The sequence below is a fragment of the Dromiciops gliroides genome, chromosome 5 (genome assembly GCF_019393635.1).
Source record: "Dromiciops gliroides isolate mDroGli1 chromosome 5, mDroGli1.pri, whole genome shotgun sequence".
NCBI classification, from domain to species: domain Eukaryota; kingdom Metazoa; phylum Chordata; class Mammalia; order Microbiotheria; family Microbiotheriidae; genus Dromiciops; species Dromiciops gliroides.
Genome location: NC_057865.1, coordinates 302,315,644 through 302,331,410, shown reverse-complemented (window position 1 = coordinate 302,331,410; position 15,767 = coordinate 302,315,644). Strand labels below are relative to the sequence as shown.

The 15,767-nt window shown below is 57.6% G+C and overlaps 1 protein-coding gene across 2 annotated transcripts; it reads left to right on the top strand.

Moving 5' to 3' along the window:
• Positions 1-2,666: 2,666 nt before the first annotated feature.
• Positions 2,667-11,008, top strand: NUP50 (nucleoporin 50). 2 transcript variants are annotated; one of them, XM_043968189.1, is made up of 8 exons: positions 2,697-2,852; positions 3,449-3,527; positions 4,116-4,199; positions 5,915-6,098; positions 6,645-7,304; positions 7,497-7,578; positions 9,734-9,852; positions 10,640-11,008. In XM_043968189.1, exons 2-8 carry the CDS (start codon positions 3,459-3,461, stop codon positions 10,840-10,842), a joined length of 1,401 nt encoding a protein of 466 aa, XP_043824124.1. In that variant the 5' UTR covers positions 2,697-2,852; positions 3,449-3,458; the 3' UTR covers positions 10,843-11,008. The 2 variants fall into 2 exon arrangements, with proteins under 2 accessions (XP_043824125.1, XP_043824124.1); XM_043968190.1 differs by lacking the exons at positions 9,734-9,852; positions 10,640-11,008 and adding an exon at positions 8,098-9,727 and having other exon boundaries at positions 2,667-2,852.
• Positions 11,009-15,767: the final 4,759 nt, after the last annotated feature.

Sequence of the window (15,767 nt, the reverse complement as noted above, 5' to 3'; positions counted from 1 at the left end):
AAAGGTAAGAATCAAAGTCCTGGAGCTGGAAGGGACCCGTCAGTCAACTTAGTCTGCAAAATGAGGACACAGGCCCAGAGAGAAGTGACTCAGCATCATGAGGAGAAGGCATCCAGGGCCAAGGCAGGGCTTAAGCTCCCCATTCATTCTCAGGCCTGGGGCCACAGAAGCCAACAATGACTGGGTGGGCAGCAGATGTCCCACAACCATGCCCTCCCCTAATCATATCAGGAATGTGCCAAACTGCCCCCTCCCACAGTGTCTGGGCACCTCAGCAAAGGCTACTCCCCAAAGGGCACACCCACAAAATCTCTTCCTTAGTTTCTCTAGGAAGATGGAGAAATAATAATGTTCTCTAAAGCCCCTTCCTCACAGCATGGGAGGGAACCATGAGGCAAAGTCAAGAGCACAGGAAAAGGAGCCTTTCGTTAGGTGAACAGATTAAAGGGGCCTCTGGACTACAAAAGAACAATTTGTCCTTATTATTGGCCTGGCTAAAGTCATGATGGTGCTTCTGCCCCTGAACTGAATAGACCCAGTCCATTCTGTAGGAAATGCCTTCAAAAGCCTGCCTCATAAACATTTTGGATTCTCCGAGAGGAAGAATTTCAGGAGTGGTTCTGGGAGAAGACCCGAGTTCAGATCCTGACTCAGAGGCTTACTAGCTCTGTGACCTTGGGTGAGTCTGTTGGCCTCAGTTTCCTCAGCTGCAAAATGGGGATCGCAGCACCTGTCTCACAAGGTCGATGTGAGGAACAAATGTTTAGCACAGTGCCTAGCACCTAAAAGTGCTATATTAATGCCAGCTATCATCATTGTTCGGGATTCTGTAAATGTTACCCGAAATCTTCTTGGGGCAGGAACTCAGAGGACATGGGGAAGACTAGACCAGTTACAAAGTCTTGGGCTTGGATATGGATTGATGGTAAATGAAATAAAACAATTTCTGTCACCGTGGGGTCTAAATGCAGGATATACCATTATTGTGCATAATATTGATGTGGGCTGGAATTAGGGTCAAATCGATCGCGAGTTGTCCCAAAAAAATTACAAGACTCAGTGGCTCAGTTTCCCAAGTTTTATTGCAATACTGTGAGTGACCACAGGGAGAGAACCAGAATAGTGGAACAGTATCCAATAGTGAAAGGAAAGACAGGTATATTTATAGTATGGATGAATAGATTATCAGTCTTATTATAATAATCTCCACCTTAGGCAGGTACACGGGAGGGCTTAACCTAACTTGGAATTCCTGGGGTCCTAAGCCAACCCCCAGGCAGGTACTTCTTTTAGTAGAGGTGTGTTTTGGGGGTTTACACGTCATAAGGTGAAGCTGAGGACAAATTTGGCCTTTTCTGTGCATCTCTCTTTCTGGTTCCCATGGCTAGTTTCCAAACATCTTCATTTTTCATTTATTTCTAGTCTGAGTTTCTATAGCCTGTCATTTCAAGGTCTTCACGGCCGAGCTCCCTCTGTTCCCCTTATGGATACTGATTACTGTGGGTAAGAGATCCTGGCATCCTGACTTGTAAGTTATCCATCAACTGGGGTCTGACTCCCTTTGAGAGCTCATATGTGACTTAAAGCTTGGGGCTTAGGTTTTTCTGTTCAGCCTTTTTTCACCTCCTACATCAATATGTTTTTTCAAACGAGTGAATCCCATCAGAGATAGTAAGGGGCTCTGCTCCTGCCCACAACTTAGCATTCAATGATTGCTGGAAAAGGGCCAGCTGGGACATCTCGGCATCCCTTAGGACAGCAGCCTTGGAGGGGCCCCAGCCCAGCCCAAGCAGATGGGAGTGTACTGGAAAGCTCTCCCAGAGCCAGTGCTTGTCTGAGTGGGTAGGCTATTAGGGAGCCTGGGGGCCCCTGCCCTGTGTGAGTGAGAGTCCACTGGCCGTTGTGCGTGGTGGTCCTCCCCCCTTGCCAGAGGGCCCCAATTCAGAGACACGGGAGAAGGCAATGACCAGCCACTCCGATATCTTTGCCAAGAAAACCCCAACTGGGGTCACGAAAGAGTCGGACACAACTGGCTCAACACGAAGGTCACGGGCACGCTGGCCTCAGTTTCTCCCTCTGTTAAATGGGGACGGCCTTTGGCGCCCTTAACCCTTTCTGAGCCTCGGTTTACTGCCAGTGAAATGTCGTCCAGGGAAGAGCACTGGAGACGGGAAGGGCCTGAAGGAAAGACTCCCATAGCTTCTGGCGCGCTTGGCCTGGCGGATGATCCTTAACACCGGAGGGTGAGACCCGGGGCTGGCTCCGCCCCCACTCTCGGCTGCTGCTCCGTGACTGGCTGGATATCTGGAGGACTGACGGCTCCCTCTTCCTTCCCGACATCCGGTCCCTACCCAAAGTTCCTGGCCGCAGAGGTCACGTGAAGCCGCGTGACGCATGGACGCACGGCACGGCCCCACACGCACGCCTTCCCGCCCTTCCGCCCAACGGCCCCTCCGGCACCGGCTTGAGGGGGAGGAGGGAGGCCTCGTGGCGCGCGGGCCGCCCGTTGGCGACCGTTGACGCGCTTGCGCAGCGCCGTACGGCAGGGCGCGGCGCCTGCGTAGTGAGCCCGGGAGGCGCGCCTGCGCGCCAGAAAAGCCGACGCCGCGGCTGCCGGACGCGCACCTTTCCGGGTCCGCTCAGGTCTCTCGCTTTCCCCCTCGTCGGCGCCCGCGCTCGGTCTACCCCGACCCCCACCCCCTCCTCCTCCCCCGTCGACCCGGCCCCCGCCTTGGGGGCGCGCACGCGATGCGGGCACGCGCGGCGGCCTCCTCGGGCTGAGGCGGAGGCGGAGGCGCCCGGGGCGATGCTGCGCAGCCAGGCCCGGGGAGCGACGAGGAGCCGCCCAGCAGGTGAGGCCGGCCTGGCCGGGGCGAGGGCGCCGAGGCCTGGGCCCGGGGAGGGCGGCGGGGCGTCCGCTCCTGCACATTGTGCGGATGGGCAAGGCCGAGGTTCGGCCGGCACCGGGTGGGGCGGGGGCGGGCTGGGGCAGGGGGACCCCCCCCTCGGGTTTTGTTGCAGTGGGGGGGAGGGGTGTCAGGCGTTGCAATAGACCAGGAACGGGGCGGGGTCACGGAGGTGAAACTAACCAGGCGTGAAGCAGGCGGCTGTGGCTCCCCCGGGACCTGGGAGTGACAGGGAAGGTTCGGGGCCAGGCTGTAGAGGCCTTGAAGGCCGCCCACGAGGGTCTTAGAAGGGGAGGGGTCTCACCCCTAGGAGAGAGAGAAGAGGACTAAAATGGGGGGCTCCTGGTCAGTCCGCAGAGAGGCCCGGGAAGAGGGGGAAGAGGAAGAGGAGGCTGAGGGGGGAGGCGTGGCTGGGGCAGCCGAGGCGCCATGGACCCGATCCACGCCTCGGGGTCAGATCTTGGGGTGGCTCCCCCAGAGGACCCCCCCCAGGCACTCGGGACTCATTGGTTTTTTGTGACTTTGCCCTCTCTCCACCTCAGGTACGAGAAAATGGCCAAAAGAAACGCGGAGAAGGAGCTGACAGATAGGAACTGGGATCAAGAGGATGCCGTGGAAGAGGTGGGGGCCCCCTCCCCACTCTCTAGGGGCTGTTGGGTTTGTCCTCAGTCTGCAAAGTGTGGGCATCCCCTGCCAAAGGGCACCTGCTGGGTGCTGGGCCTTTGGGCCCTCTGCCATCCGGTGTGGGCGTGGAAGTCCTCCCCAGACCTCCATCGGGATTTCAAATCCTGGTGTGAAATAAGTGTCAACAAGTTGTGAGCTGAGCTTGGGGACCCCGAGGCCAACCAGGGGGACACTCTCCAGCTCTGCAGATGTGGTCCAGCCCCACATTCACACACAGCGTTTGTTTTTAACTCGATGACGCTGCCCTGTTGGCCTTTGCGCTTTGGTCCTGGGCATCTGTGTGGCCTCTTCATCCACTGGTGCCAGGGCTGCTGGGGTGCAAAGAGGGCTCAGTTGTTGGAGGGAGGTCTTCGCCTCTCCCCACGGAAGCCCATTATTCAGGGCCAGCCCTCCCCCCTCTCAGCCTGGTGCACGACGTGCATCTTGGGGTTGTCTCTGGGCTTAGAACCAGGTGGTGAATGGCCAGCCACACTTTTCCAGTCCACATGCGAGTGTCCACCTCCCTAATTCCACATGTCCCCATAGGTGGGTACGTTTTCGGTGGCGAGCGAGGAAGTCTTGAAGAACAGAGCTATCAAGAAGGCGAAGCGAAGGAATGTGGCCTTGGAAGTGAGTCTTTCCCTCCCTCTCCTAGCCTTGAGTGAGGCTGGAGGCTGTGGAGCTGAGCCAGGGGTCCCCAGGGGGCTCGGGTGCAGAGAGGCAGAAGGGCAGCCCAAGGAGGCACCACAGGTGCTTGGGGTGGGGGGACATCTTAGAGCCTCCATCCCTGGGTTCCTCTTAGTCGCTCGGAGGCTCTGGAGCAGGGGTTTCTCCCCTGGGCTTCTCTGGGGCTCTCCTTCCCCTCGTGCCAGGAGGGGGCGATGGACCTCAGGGGGGCACCCAGGGTGGTGCAGGTGGTTTCCCCAGTGTTACTGTGCTGGTGCCTTCAGGCTCTCTGACTTCGTCTTTGTTGCATCGTGTTCTCATGCTGGTCCTTGCTTAGCCGTGGCTGACTGGGACACCCACTTTCCTTCCCATTCTCTGCCTGCCTTTTTTAAAGGAATTGATGATTTTTATTGATTCCTTTTTTTCACGGCACTGGTTTCCCCTGTATCCTTCCCCTCTCCTGACACATTTTGAGGAGAAAAACAACGTGTTAGAAGTTTGGCCCCCAGCCTGTGCCAGTGACCACAGGGGTCGTCTGCCCCTCTTTCCTCTTGGGGGCCAAGCTTGAAGCTCTGTCTTCACAACATGTGGCCTGGGTGCTGGTTCTTCCTGTGGCACCCTTGTCCTTGAGGGCTCTGTGGCTTGTGGCTCACCTGACTTGGCTCAGCCTCAGTTCCAGGCCTCTCTATGGTTGTCCATTGGTCGTGGTCCTAGGTCACCCTGGGTGTCCCCAGTCTCTGGGCATGGACCTCGTTTCTAGCCCTTGGCTACCATGGGTAGGTTTTGAATGTGAATTCTGTGGCTTTTCCCCAGACGCCCTTTTGTCTGAGATTCTGGGCCTCGGTTCAGCTCGGTCTTGTTCAGGGTAGGACGAGCCCACCCTTGTTGTGGCCTCCTGGGAAACAGGCTCATAGGAGCTGGCCTGAGCTTCTTTATTCCCCTAAAGGACCGGGCCAAGTGGGCTTGATATCATTAGGAAACCCAGGGTAGAGGCCGGGCCTCTCTCAGCCTCCCCTGCCCCCCATGGCCCCAGCCAACGGCTCCTGAGAGTAATGGGGCGCGTGCATCTTGGGTGATCTCCCCTGTGACCCCAGATCACAGCCCAGCTAGAGCCACATGCTCCTGGGAGGAGCTCGGGCTCCTAGGGCTGCTGCCTGCCTGGTAGAGGGGGTGTTTTGGGGGGGTGGCGGTTCTTGGCTGGGAGCTGCCTCCCAGCTCATGGCATCCTTGGGGAGCTCTCCAGGGCCAAGCTGGCCCCTGAGCTGCATGACCAGGGACCCCACAGGACACCAGAAAGCAGCCTCATGTGATGTGACGAGTGACCTTCCCTACGTTTTGTGCTAAGTCATCTGAAAGGCTAGTTAGCAGTGGGCTAAAGGCTCGATTGGGCCCTCGAGTGAGGGGTCATCTGACCAGGTGTGTAGCACACTCGGCATGCTCGAGCTGGGAGTGCCGCCAGGAGCAGTGAGGTGCTGGGTGGGAGGTGTCGCAGAGAGATTTGAACTAGCACCCCTGCCTCGGTGCCCTGCTCCCCACCTGTGCCGGCGGTGCCTCTGTTTTGGTGGCAGTGGCAGGGGCTGTCTGGGGGAGGAGGCAGAAGCCAGGGTGGGGTGGGGTGGGGTGCCTGCCCAGCCCGCTGTGGAGCCGCTCCCAGGGCCACTCTTCCTGTTGCCTTTCAGTCTGAAAGTGGAGGGGCCTTTAAAGGGTTCAAAGGGTTGGTCGTACCTCCAGGAGGAGGGCTCACCAGCTTCGGCAACGGCGCCAGCATCAAGCCTCTGCAGGGCCTGGCCAATGGCTGCGGCGTGTCTGTGCTTGCCTCGACCCCCGTCAAGGTTCCCTCAGCAGAAAAGAAGGTGACCTTTGGTGAGTTGGCAGATGTGTGCCCAAGGACACTGCCCGAAGAAGAGTGGGAGGCGGGTTGAGGTGGCTGTTGGGTTTCCACGGGGGAGCAGGGGACCTGCATCCTGGCTCTGACCGAGCCTTCTGAACCCGCCTCACTTGAGGCTCCCTCCGTCCCTTCCCTGTCTGCCAGTTGTGAGTACCCCTTGATAGAGCCTGAGCTTGGTCAGGTAGGAGGACCCCACAGTCTCGCAGGTGGTCACTCCCAGGCTGCCTGCTGAGGCAGAAGTGTACCAAGACCCAGACTTGAGTGTGAACAGACAGCTGCAGAACAGGGGGTGTCCTTGGTTTTCTTTCTGGCTCTGAGTACATGGAGGGCTTCCCCAGTGAGGCGAGCTGTTTAGTGTCCCTTTTGCATTTAGAAACTCCCCAGGGATGCAGTTTGGTGCATCTATCTGTCGGGCAGGGGTGTAAGGAGTGCAGGCTGTGGAGCCCTGTGTGAGCTCGTCCAGCACAGGAGGAGGCCCCAGGCACGAGCATCCCTCAATCCAAGGCCTTTTCTCTGAATAGGTTGTGCCAGCGCCAATGGCCCAACGTCTTCCTGGGGGGTGGACAAGAAGGCCACCAGCCCTAAGACCAATGGGGACAGCCGGCAGGGTGTGCAGGGGAAGGCCTGTGGTGCCAGTGCTTACCACAGACAGCTTGCTGCCTTAAACTGCTCTGTGCGCGATTGGATCGTCAAGCACGTGGACACCAACCCGCTCTGTGACCTGACGCCCATCTTTAAAGACTACGAGAGATACCTCACAGGCATCGAGCAGCTGCCCGGCAACAGCAGTGACAGCAGTTCGGAGATGGAGGCCGGCAGGCAGCTCCTTGGGACCCCGGCCGGGCCCGCCACCCCGGGCCCATCGCAACAGCACCCCCAAGACACCCCCTTTTTGTTTCACCCGGACAAAGCCGAAGGGGCCGCGGAAAAGTGGGCAGAAGCGCCGTCGGAGAAGAAAGCAGCCCCTGCCACGGGATCTTCGTCCACTGCCTCCTTTCACTTTGGACGGAAAGTCGACAGCTCGGTCCTGGGCTCCTTGGGCTCCGGCCCCATGGCAAACTTCTTCTCTCCTGGAAACGCGGGCCTCTTTGGCAAAGAGGTGACCCAGGCGAGCCCCGCCTCTTCCTTCTCCCCCAAAATGCTGGAGGGCCACCCGGATGCAGCTGCTGGCGAAGGCAAAGGTAAAGGGCCTCCCCTCCGTGTTGCCTTGGGGTGGGCGGAAGATGGGGCTGGTGGGATGAGAGGCCCTAGGAGCCAATGAGGGGGCTGAGGTGAGCCGACACACACACACACACACACACACACACACACACACACACACACACCGCCTGCTGTGGGGGCAGGGCCTGATGGCCATGGCTGATCTCTCTCAGGTGCCCAAGAGGAAGAGAGTGAGGAGCCGCCCAAAGTAATCGTGAATGAAGTCAAGGAAGAGGATGCCTTTTACTCCAAGAAGTAAGTCCGCTGTGCTTGAAACAATGGCTGGGGTTTTCCTTTTGCAAACAATGTGTCCCTGTTTTTAGTTCAGCACGTGGTGGATCCCTGTGGTGCCTCCACTATGGCACCCAGAAGCATGGGGGGAGGGGCAGACCTGCTGCAGCCATGGCTGCTCCCACTCCGGGCTGGCAGCCTGGCTCCCAGGAGCCTCGAGGGTTCTTAGGGTGCTGGGGCCGGCTGTGGTCTGTCTCCAGGACTGAGCCGGCTTCTCCCTGCTGCTTTCAGTCCAAGGACTGGGCTCTCAGAAGCAGAGGAAATTGTTGACTTGCACTTTCCTGGGGTTTTCTTCAAGAGTGGCGGCGGGCATAGTGCCGACTGTGAAGCCAGACAGTGCAAATGCAGGTCCCTGGGCTCCACCTGCTTGGCCCTCCCCTTCCTCATGCCCGCCGAGGATCGCTAGTCCCATCCCCTTGCAGAATCCTCACGCGAGAGCTTTGGAGCAGGAGGCGCCTCCAGGGCTTCGCTCCCTTGTTTCAGGCCCAAGCACGTGATGTGGTCTCTGAGCCCTGGCGAGAAGCAGCCACATGGGGCTAGAACATTCACGGACACAGAACTGGGTCACGTCCTAAGGCGCAATGTGTACAAGGGCTAAGCAAAGAAAAGGCAGAACCAGCAAGAACCCGCCAGTCCCTGGGTCGTCCTCTGCACTACCTCGGCTCCCCTGAGCCTGCCTCTGATCTGAGCCCACCCAGGGCAGCCCTTGGTTTTCTTTGCTTGCTCCTCTGCCCGAGTGCCCGGTCCTGTCTGGGCCCTACTCATCTCTCTCTCCTCCTGTGACCTCCCAAGTCCCTTACCAGTCCCTGCCGGATATCCCACGCGGGGTGCATAGCCCTCCCCGCTCCTCCAGGCCCCGGGCACCCCTATCCTGCCCGTCCTTCAGCATTCTGACCCCACATGTCCAGAGCTTGCTCTTCATGCTTCCAAGGCGTTGTTCGCATCCTTCTCACGTTCAGGCCCGTCGTCAGCCCTCCTCTCCTCTTGGCCTCCTCATAGGGATCTCTGCCTGTTTCGGGGGCATGAGAATGAGGGGAGCCCCTCCCTGTGTAGCATCCCTCAAGACAGACTTGGGGTGTTTTCCCAGAAATCCTCGTTCCTTTCTTCCTGTCCAGGTGGTCTCTCTAGTCTCCTCTCCTGTTTCTTGTCTCCACTGACCTCTCAAATGTGCCATACTGTGAATTCTTCCTTGGTCCATGTCTTGTTCCGGCCATGGCCCTCATCACACCAAAGAGGTCAGTTGACCTGCAAGTCGAGGGCCACGGCCCATGTTCCTGGCCTCTGCTGCTGTTCTCTCCCTCTCCCTGTTGGGTCTGAGGCCCTTGGAGCATGTGCAGAACTACAGGCTGGGTCAATGTGCTTCTGGGGCCTTCTGGACTGAACCTCTGTAGCTGCCTGTCTGCGGCCTGTGGCGCCATCTCGCAAGGTTCTTCCCCAGTCTGCCCGGCTCTTGATGCACACCTGGCCCCGCTGCCCCTTGCACAGGGTCCCACTTCTTTGCCTGAGGCTCGGCTGTCTTCTGATAATGGTCTCCAGTCACAGGAGCATGGAGAAGGGCCCCTGGGGGGCTAGAGCTGGGCTGCTGACCCCACCCCCAGCCCCTGCGCCCTCGCCCATTCCAAGGGTCCTCAGCTCAGAGCTGGGAGGGGCTTGTGAAGTTCACCAGCCCAAGACAGTGGAAGTGGCTCCTGAGCACCGCAGGACCAAGTCTGTCCAGGCTGAGGGGGGGCTGGGGCTGGTGAGCCTTGGGTGGAGCCTCTCAGCCAGTGATGACTGCAGCAGGAACTCCGTGGGAGGCCTCCTGGTGGCCCTGAGTCACAAGAACAGAACAAGGTCATGGGGCTCCTGCGGTCGATTGCTTGGTGATGCTGGACAACGTAGGAGAGGAGCAAAAAGGTCAAGGGTCCGGGCGGCCACCCAAAAGTGGAGCTGTGGGGCCCCTGTAAGACGGGATGAGCCCAGAGACGTTGGGCCACCTGGCAGTGACCATCATGCTGGCCCCGTCCAGCTTCATCCCCCTGCCTCCTCGAATGTGGGGGGACCTCCCAGAAAGCACCCTCCACTTTGGCCCCAGGGGCCCTTCAGGAGGATAATGGGGCACTTTTTATTGATTCCCCAGGTGCAAACTCTTTTACAAAAAAGATAATGAGTTTAAAGAGAAGGGCGTGGGAACCCTGCACTTGAAACCTGCTGCCAATCAGAAGACCCAGCTTCTGGTTCGAGCAGACACCAATTTAGGTGAGTGACCTGATGCAGCCTGACCGTGTTTGGGAAGGACGTCGAGGCCAGTGCTCTGCCCTGCCAGGTTTTTAGCCCGAGTGCTTCTGGGCCTTGGGGGCTTTCAAATTGGGGAAGGGGAGGCTGTCAGAGGCAGCCAGTGCTCTAGGGCCCCCCCTTTCCTCATGGCTGTAGGTTAGTTTGGGCCCCTTCTGACCTTTGCCCTCGGAAGCTTGCTGCCAGGCTGCTGGTCCTGCCAACCAGCCCTCCCACCAAAATGACTCCCTTGTCCCCACAGCTCGCCACAGGGTGGCCAGCTCTGGTCAGCAGTTAGTTTTCCTTCTAGCCTTCTGCGCCAGCCAGCCGCACTGGGTGGGCGGTCTCTTGAGGAAGGGAAACAGGCCCACACCTTACTTTTGCTGCGTTTCCTGACCCAGCTGAGGAACAGACTGAGTTTCAAAAGTTCATTTCAAAATTAGAACCCAGTTTTGCCCCCCAAACAAAACTAGTTTGTACGTGGATCTTGGGGGGTCCAGGCATTAGGACTGACCACTGTGTACGAAGTCTGACCAGGGGTGAGGTAGGGGGCCAGTTGCCGTCAAGCTCTTTGGGAGAAGGAAGGTGGTTGGGCAAAGAAGGTGGAGACCCCGGCTGTCCAGGGACCCCAGGGCTCCAAGGAGCTTGGTGGGTCAGGTGGGGGAAGGGCCTGGAGAGGAGTGCCCGGCCACAGTTTCATCCATTAGGGTGAAAACAGCCCTGGGTGCCTTTGGCCAGAGGGTCTCATGGCCCCATCTCCCTTCACACGCAGGGAACATACTCCTGAATGTCCTGGTTCCACCCAACATGCCCTGCTCCCGAACCGGCAAGAACAATGTGCTCATCGTCTGCGTCCCCAACCCGCCCATCAGCGAGAAGAGCGCCACCCTCCCCGTGACGATGCTCATCCGGGTCAAGACTACGGAGGATGCTGACGAGCTGCACAAAATCTTGCTGGAGAAGAAGGAGGCATGAAGCGGGGCAGGGCGCTCAGAGACTCGTTTGCCAAGTTGCTGCTTTTTTCCCTTAAACTTATTCCTTTTATTCTTAACTTTCTACTTTGACATTCTAAGAACTTTAGAGGTATTCTGAAAGGTTTTGTGGGGGAAATTACTATGGCCAATAAAAGCTTTAAGTGAACACCCAACGCCATCGCCAGTGTGTCACCTTCCTCGAGCGTTGCCCCAAGGGGCCCTGAGTTAGGGGAGAAGCGGGGTGAGGGACCCCTGCTGCTGCACCCCCTGCCTCAGTGAGCCCTTGGCCACCGTGCCAGGCAGTGGGGGGGGCACCTTTTCGGTCTATGTGTGTTTGGGGCAGGCGGCCCTCGAGCTCTTGGGTCTTGGGCACCGGGGCTCTTGTTCTAGAGGGAACACCACGCCCTGAGCCAGCTACCCTGCAGACAGTGACCCTGTTGTGACACCACTTGTGAATGAGGCTGACAGGAAGAGGAACAGCCTCATCTCATGGCCATTCTGCAGGGAGGGGGCCCCACTGGGGCCCGTGGCATCTCTCACATCCAGCCTCGGCTACTGGTACATGGTGGACTTTGGGAAGGTGAACTCAGGGTCAGCGCTTCCAAAGGGGGCACAGATGCTTTTTAGGGGCTCTTGCAGCCTCTGGGCATGGTGCAGAAGTGACAGCCAATGGCCTGGTTGGACTGCCTTCTGAGTTCCGCATCCCTTCAGCCCTGAAAGGGGCGGGTTTGGCTCAGGTGGACAATCATGTGATGTTTACCATGTTGTGGGGAGGAGCGGCACTGCACCCTCAGCATCAGTGCCCAGGAAAGTACCCTGTGCGAGTGTGCAGTTTACAGGCTTTGGGGCTGGGCCTCGGGTGACCTCTGCCCAGGTGCTTGGGCTGGCCTTGAGTGACAACCTGGGCAGCTGCCGTTTCTGAGAAAGTGATGGGGAAGTGACCTGGTGGGGGATGCCCCAATAGGCAGGTGAGACACCTTCGTTCCATCCGCCCTAGAGCCAGCACCTTGCCCAGAGACAGCTAGGAACCCTTCAGGCCACTGACCAAGCAAGAAGTTTGGGTTGGTGTCCGCCCATTGGTGTCTGCTTGTGTTGAGCACTGGCTCCTCCCCTGGCAGCCAGCAGGTGTTGGCACTGTTGGCCATCAAAGCGTGTCCAAGCCCACATGCCTGCACCCTTGGCCTCATTCCGATTTGTGAGCTTTTTACTTGGTGTTACTCAGGGCCTGTGGTGTCCAGGGCTGCCTGCCAAAGAGGGGGGCGGCCAAGAATCTGGCTAAGCCAGAGGCTCCTCTGCCCAGAAACACCCCAGCCCGGCAGGGCGGGCCTGTCAGGGTTGCTGAGGAGATGGGCCTGGGGCATGCTAGAGAGGCGAGCACAAGGGAGAAGGGTCAGGGTGGGATGAGCCTGAGGCTGACAGCCTAACAGCCTAACCCGGGCTGTGGAGGCAGCCTGTCTGGGCAGCATCCCATCCCCCAGCTTGTGAACACCCTCAAACCAAAGCTTTGGACGACCCACTATCTCTTGGTGAATGTGAGTAAAGGGCCAGGGAACAAAATCGAGCCATCTGGGACCAAGAATGGGAACAAGCTCCAGGGAAAACCGTCCTGGGGGCCCTCGGCACAGCCAGTCAGGACAGGCACCTTTGGCTATGTCGGCCCTGGGTCAGTCCCCTTTCTTATCTCGGTTCCAGGAGACAGATGCCCTTGGGCCATAAAGGGGTTGAAACGGTTGGTTGTCCTTGGGACCAGCTAGAAAGCCCTAAGGTGTCGAGCCAAGGAAATCTGGGGATCCCCATCCTCCTGTGTGGGCTGCCTCAGCGCCTCGCAAGAGTCAGACCCGACCACTTCAGGCCCTCTCTGTCCTCAAGTGTAATCTGGCTGGGGCCTGGATGCCTCCACTACCCTGTCGCCAACCCTCAGGAAAGGGCTGGGTGAGCCCGCCTGGCTGGCATGTGCCCCTGCCCAACCGTATCCCATGGCCCACCCCTTCCCCCAACCCCAGCTGTGGCTTCTAACCATGGTGGGCAGGGGTTCTAGATTGGGGTTTCTACTCATGACCCCTTTTCACCTGATCCATTTTGACCCCACCCTAGGTATATGGGTATGCATAACCTTTTCCTGTTGCCAAATTGTTCATGCCACTGCATTCAGTTTACACCACCCCCTGTGAGGTTGTAACCTGGGGTTTTAAGCTTTATTCTAGGTGGCTGTCTCCTCTTCACCCACTCTTTTCCTGCTGAGTTCCTTCCTGCTTGGGCAGGCAGTGGTCTCGCAGGCCCCTAATGCCACTTCTCCTTAGCCTGGAAGCTTTGTCCTGAACCGAAGCCGGTTTAGCCACCTCGGGCAGAGACTTATGTCAGGGGCTGACCGAACTGATGCCGCATGTCCTCAGCTTCCAACTCTGACCCTAATTCTGATTCCAGCACCCCCAAACTCCAGGGATCCAGTAGCCTCAGCCTTCAGGAATAGGTAGGAATTTTAGACGTCTACTACCCATCCTTGAAAGCAGGAGCCCATGAGCTTCACTGCCTTTCAATATGCTGGGTTTCCCTTTATCCTGAGCATTTCATGAATTTTAAAAAGTGGAAAGCCCCCATGTAATCCATTACTTAGTCCTCACTGCTGGATGATCAATAACTGATCTGTCATTTAGCGGCAAAACTACTTGGGCAAGTTTGATTTGAAAACCATAGGAAGTTGTCAGAAACCACCTGGTGCTGTGGCCCCAGACAAGCCACTCTGTCAAATGGAAAAAACAGTGGATGACCTTTGCCCCAGCCCTAAATACCAGTGGGTTTCAAAGGATGGCTCCTGAGCCCATCCCTGTCCATCTGTACAGGGAGAGCGCCCAGACCTAAGAGACAGGGGCTGGCTGGAGTGTGGCCAGGGTCAGTGGCGGCAGAGGCCCAACCCCTCCTCACCCTTGCAGTCTGTCTCCTCCACGTGGCCAGAGGTTGAGCCCAGGGGACCCTTCCCTGATCTGGTGGGAGGGGAGGGCATCCACATGCCTCCTTCCCCTCAGCCTGGGCTTCCTGAGGGGGTCGCTTTGGTCTCACCTTTCCCTGGTACAGTCTCAGAAGGAGGCCCTGTTTGTTCTCCCTTGGGAGGTCACCATTTTGTCGAGATCTTTAAAGAAAACACACACGGCGGCAGCACACCCATGTCACCATCAGTGTAATCCAACAATGCTAATGCCAAACAGCAGAGAAGCCTTAAAATAGTGGGAGGAAAGTCCTTTGAATAGGTGTTTACAGGTGTGACTACTTGTACATGGAGTCAGGAAACACAGGGTATTTACACCTTCCCATCCCCCACCCCCTCCTACCAGCAGGAGAGCCAGAGCCTTGCTCAGCACCCTGGGGGATGAAAACTGTTATAGGGAGATAAAAATCCCTCCATGCCTCAGGGGTGTAGAAAACTGTAAACACAAACTCTTGGAGCCCATCTGAGGCAGGCTCCGGGATGCTTCGAAGGAACCCACAGCCTTTATCTGGGAAGTCCGTTCCACTCTCCAAGCCTCCTGCCCGCATTGGGTCTTGGGGCAACTCCTCCCTTGTTAGTAGAACAGCCCATGAAAAGGGTCGAATGTGTCTGCAGGGGCCCTCTGTTCTAGGTTCTAGGTCATTTGGAAAATGCAGGAGAAAACGTGATCCTAGAACATGCTGTGGACAAACCACTCCCTAGATCCTCTGTGCCTGGCACACAGAACCCTGTACGGGCCATCTCCTCCCTCCCCACTGCCACAGACTGTTGGTTTGCTCCTCGTCTGGGTGGCCCAGACCCTGATCTTAGTTCTAACTGGATGTAAGATAAGGGATGGGATGAGATAGGGAATCCTCACCACCTGCTAGCTCATCTTCCTTGGACTCCCAGTCATGGCCATCATTCTATGGGCTGCAGATCTCAGTTCCCTCCCACTTTCTGTCCTTAGCTGCCCCCAGTCTCAGAAGACCACTCCCCACCACCTGTCCTCAAGGCAAGGCTTTGGGGAAAGGGGGTAGGGATCAGGAGCCACCAGGACCCCCTTAGAAACAGTTCTGGCCCTTCCCCTTAATGTAAAACAGTGGTCTTGTAGGTGCCTTTTCCGAACCTGGCAGGAAGACAGACGCCCAGCAGTGACCTTCCTTCCAAGCAAGGTCTCTCCAGGTTTTGGGGGGGCCTCTGAGGCGGTCAGTCTTCTCAGAGGTTAGCAATGATAAAAGCAGGACTTATCCCCATCTAAGTTCACAAACAACCCCCCAAAAAATAAGGGGTACATGGACCCCAGGCTAGGAACACACGAGCCCCAGGACCACACACGGACTTCGCTAACAAGCACCAACCAACCAGTCGCCATCTCCCAGGAAGTGTGGGCTCAGGGCCCCAGGTTCCTGGGCAGTCCTTAGTCCACACTTGGTATCTTTTGGCCAGGTTAAGGCTAGAGTTGTCCAAGTCCCCTGGGGGTGCTTACTGAGGAAAGGATGACCAGTGGCAGCCTCTAGAGATGGGCAGTCTGACCCAACCCTCTTATTTTAAAGACGAGGAAACTGGGTCCTAGTCCACAGTCCCAATTTTCTTCCTCATGTAAGTGCTGCTCTAAAATGCTGGTGTGTGTGTGTGTGGGTGTGGGTGTGGGTGTGGGTGTGGGTGTGGGTGTGTGGGTGTCTGCACACACGTGCACAGGGGATGGGGCAGGTGCAATTCCTCCCAATACCCTCTGAATTCCAGTGGGGTTGGAGGGACATGGAAGCATCTGGGGTAGATGCTTGTTTCTTTGGAGAAGCAATGGGAGCTTCCATATCATGGGGAAATTTGTCCCCTCAGAACTAGCTGGGACCTGGGAAGCCCCCAAAGAGAGGAGAAAAACTAACTCTGGGCACTTGGCTGATGATGGCGGCACAATTTCCACTTTGGACTGCGTTAGCTGGGCTGGGGAGATGGCAACC

Bases quoted from the DNA above. Each gene is read 5' to 3' on its own strand.
- NUP50 (XM_043968189.1), top strand. From the start codon at position 3,459: ATGGCCAAAAGAAACGCGGAGAAGGAGCTGACAGATAGGAACTGGGAT. The intron at 7,579-9,733 runs GTAAGTCCGCTG...TTGATTCCCCAG, and splicing joins GATGCCTTTTACTCCAAGAA to GTGCAAACTCTTTTACAAAA. The intron at 9,853-10,639 runs GTGAGTGACCTG...CTTCACACGCAG, and splicing joins TCGAGCAGACACCAATTTAG to GGAACATACTCCTGAATGTC.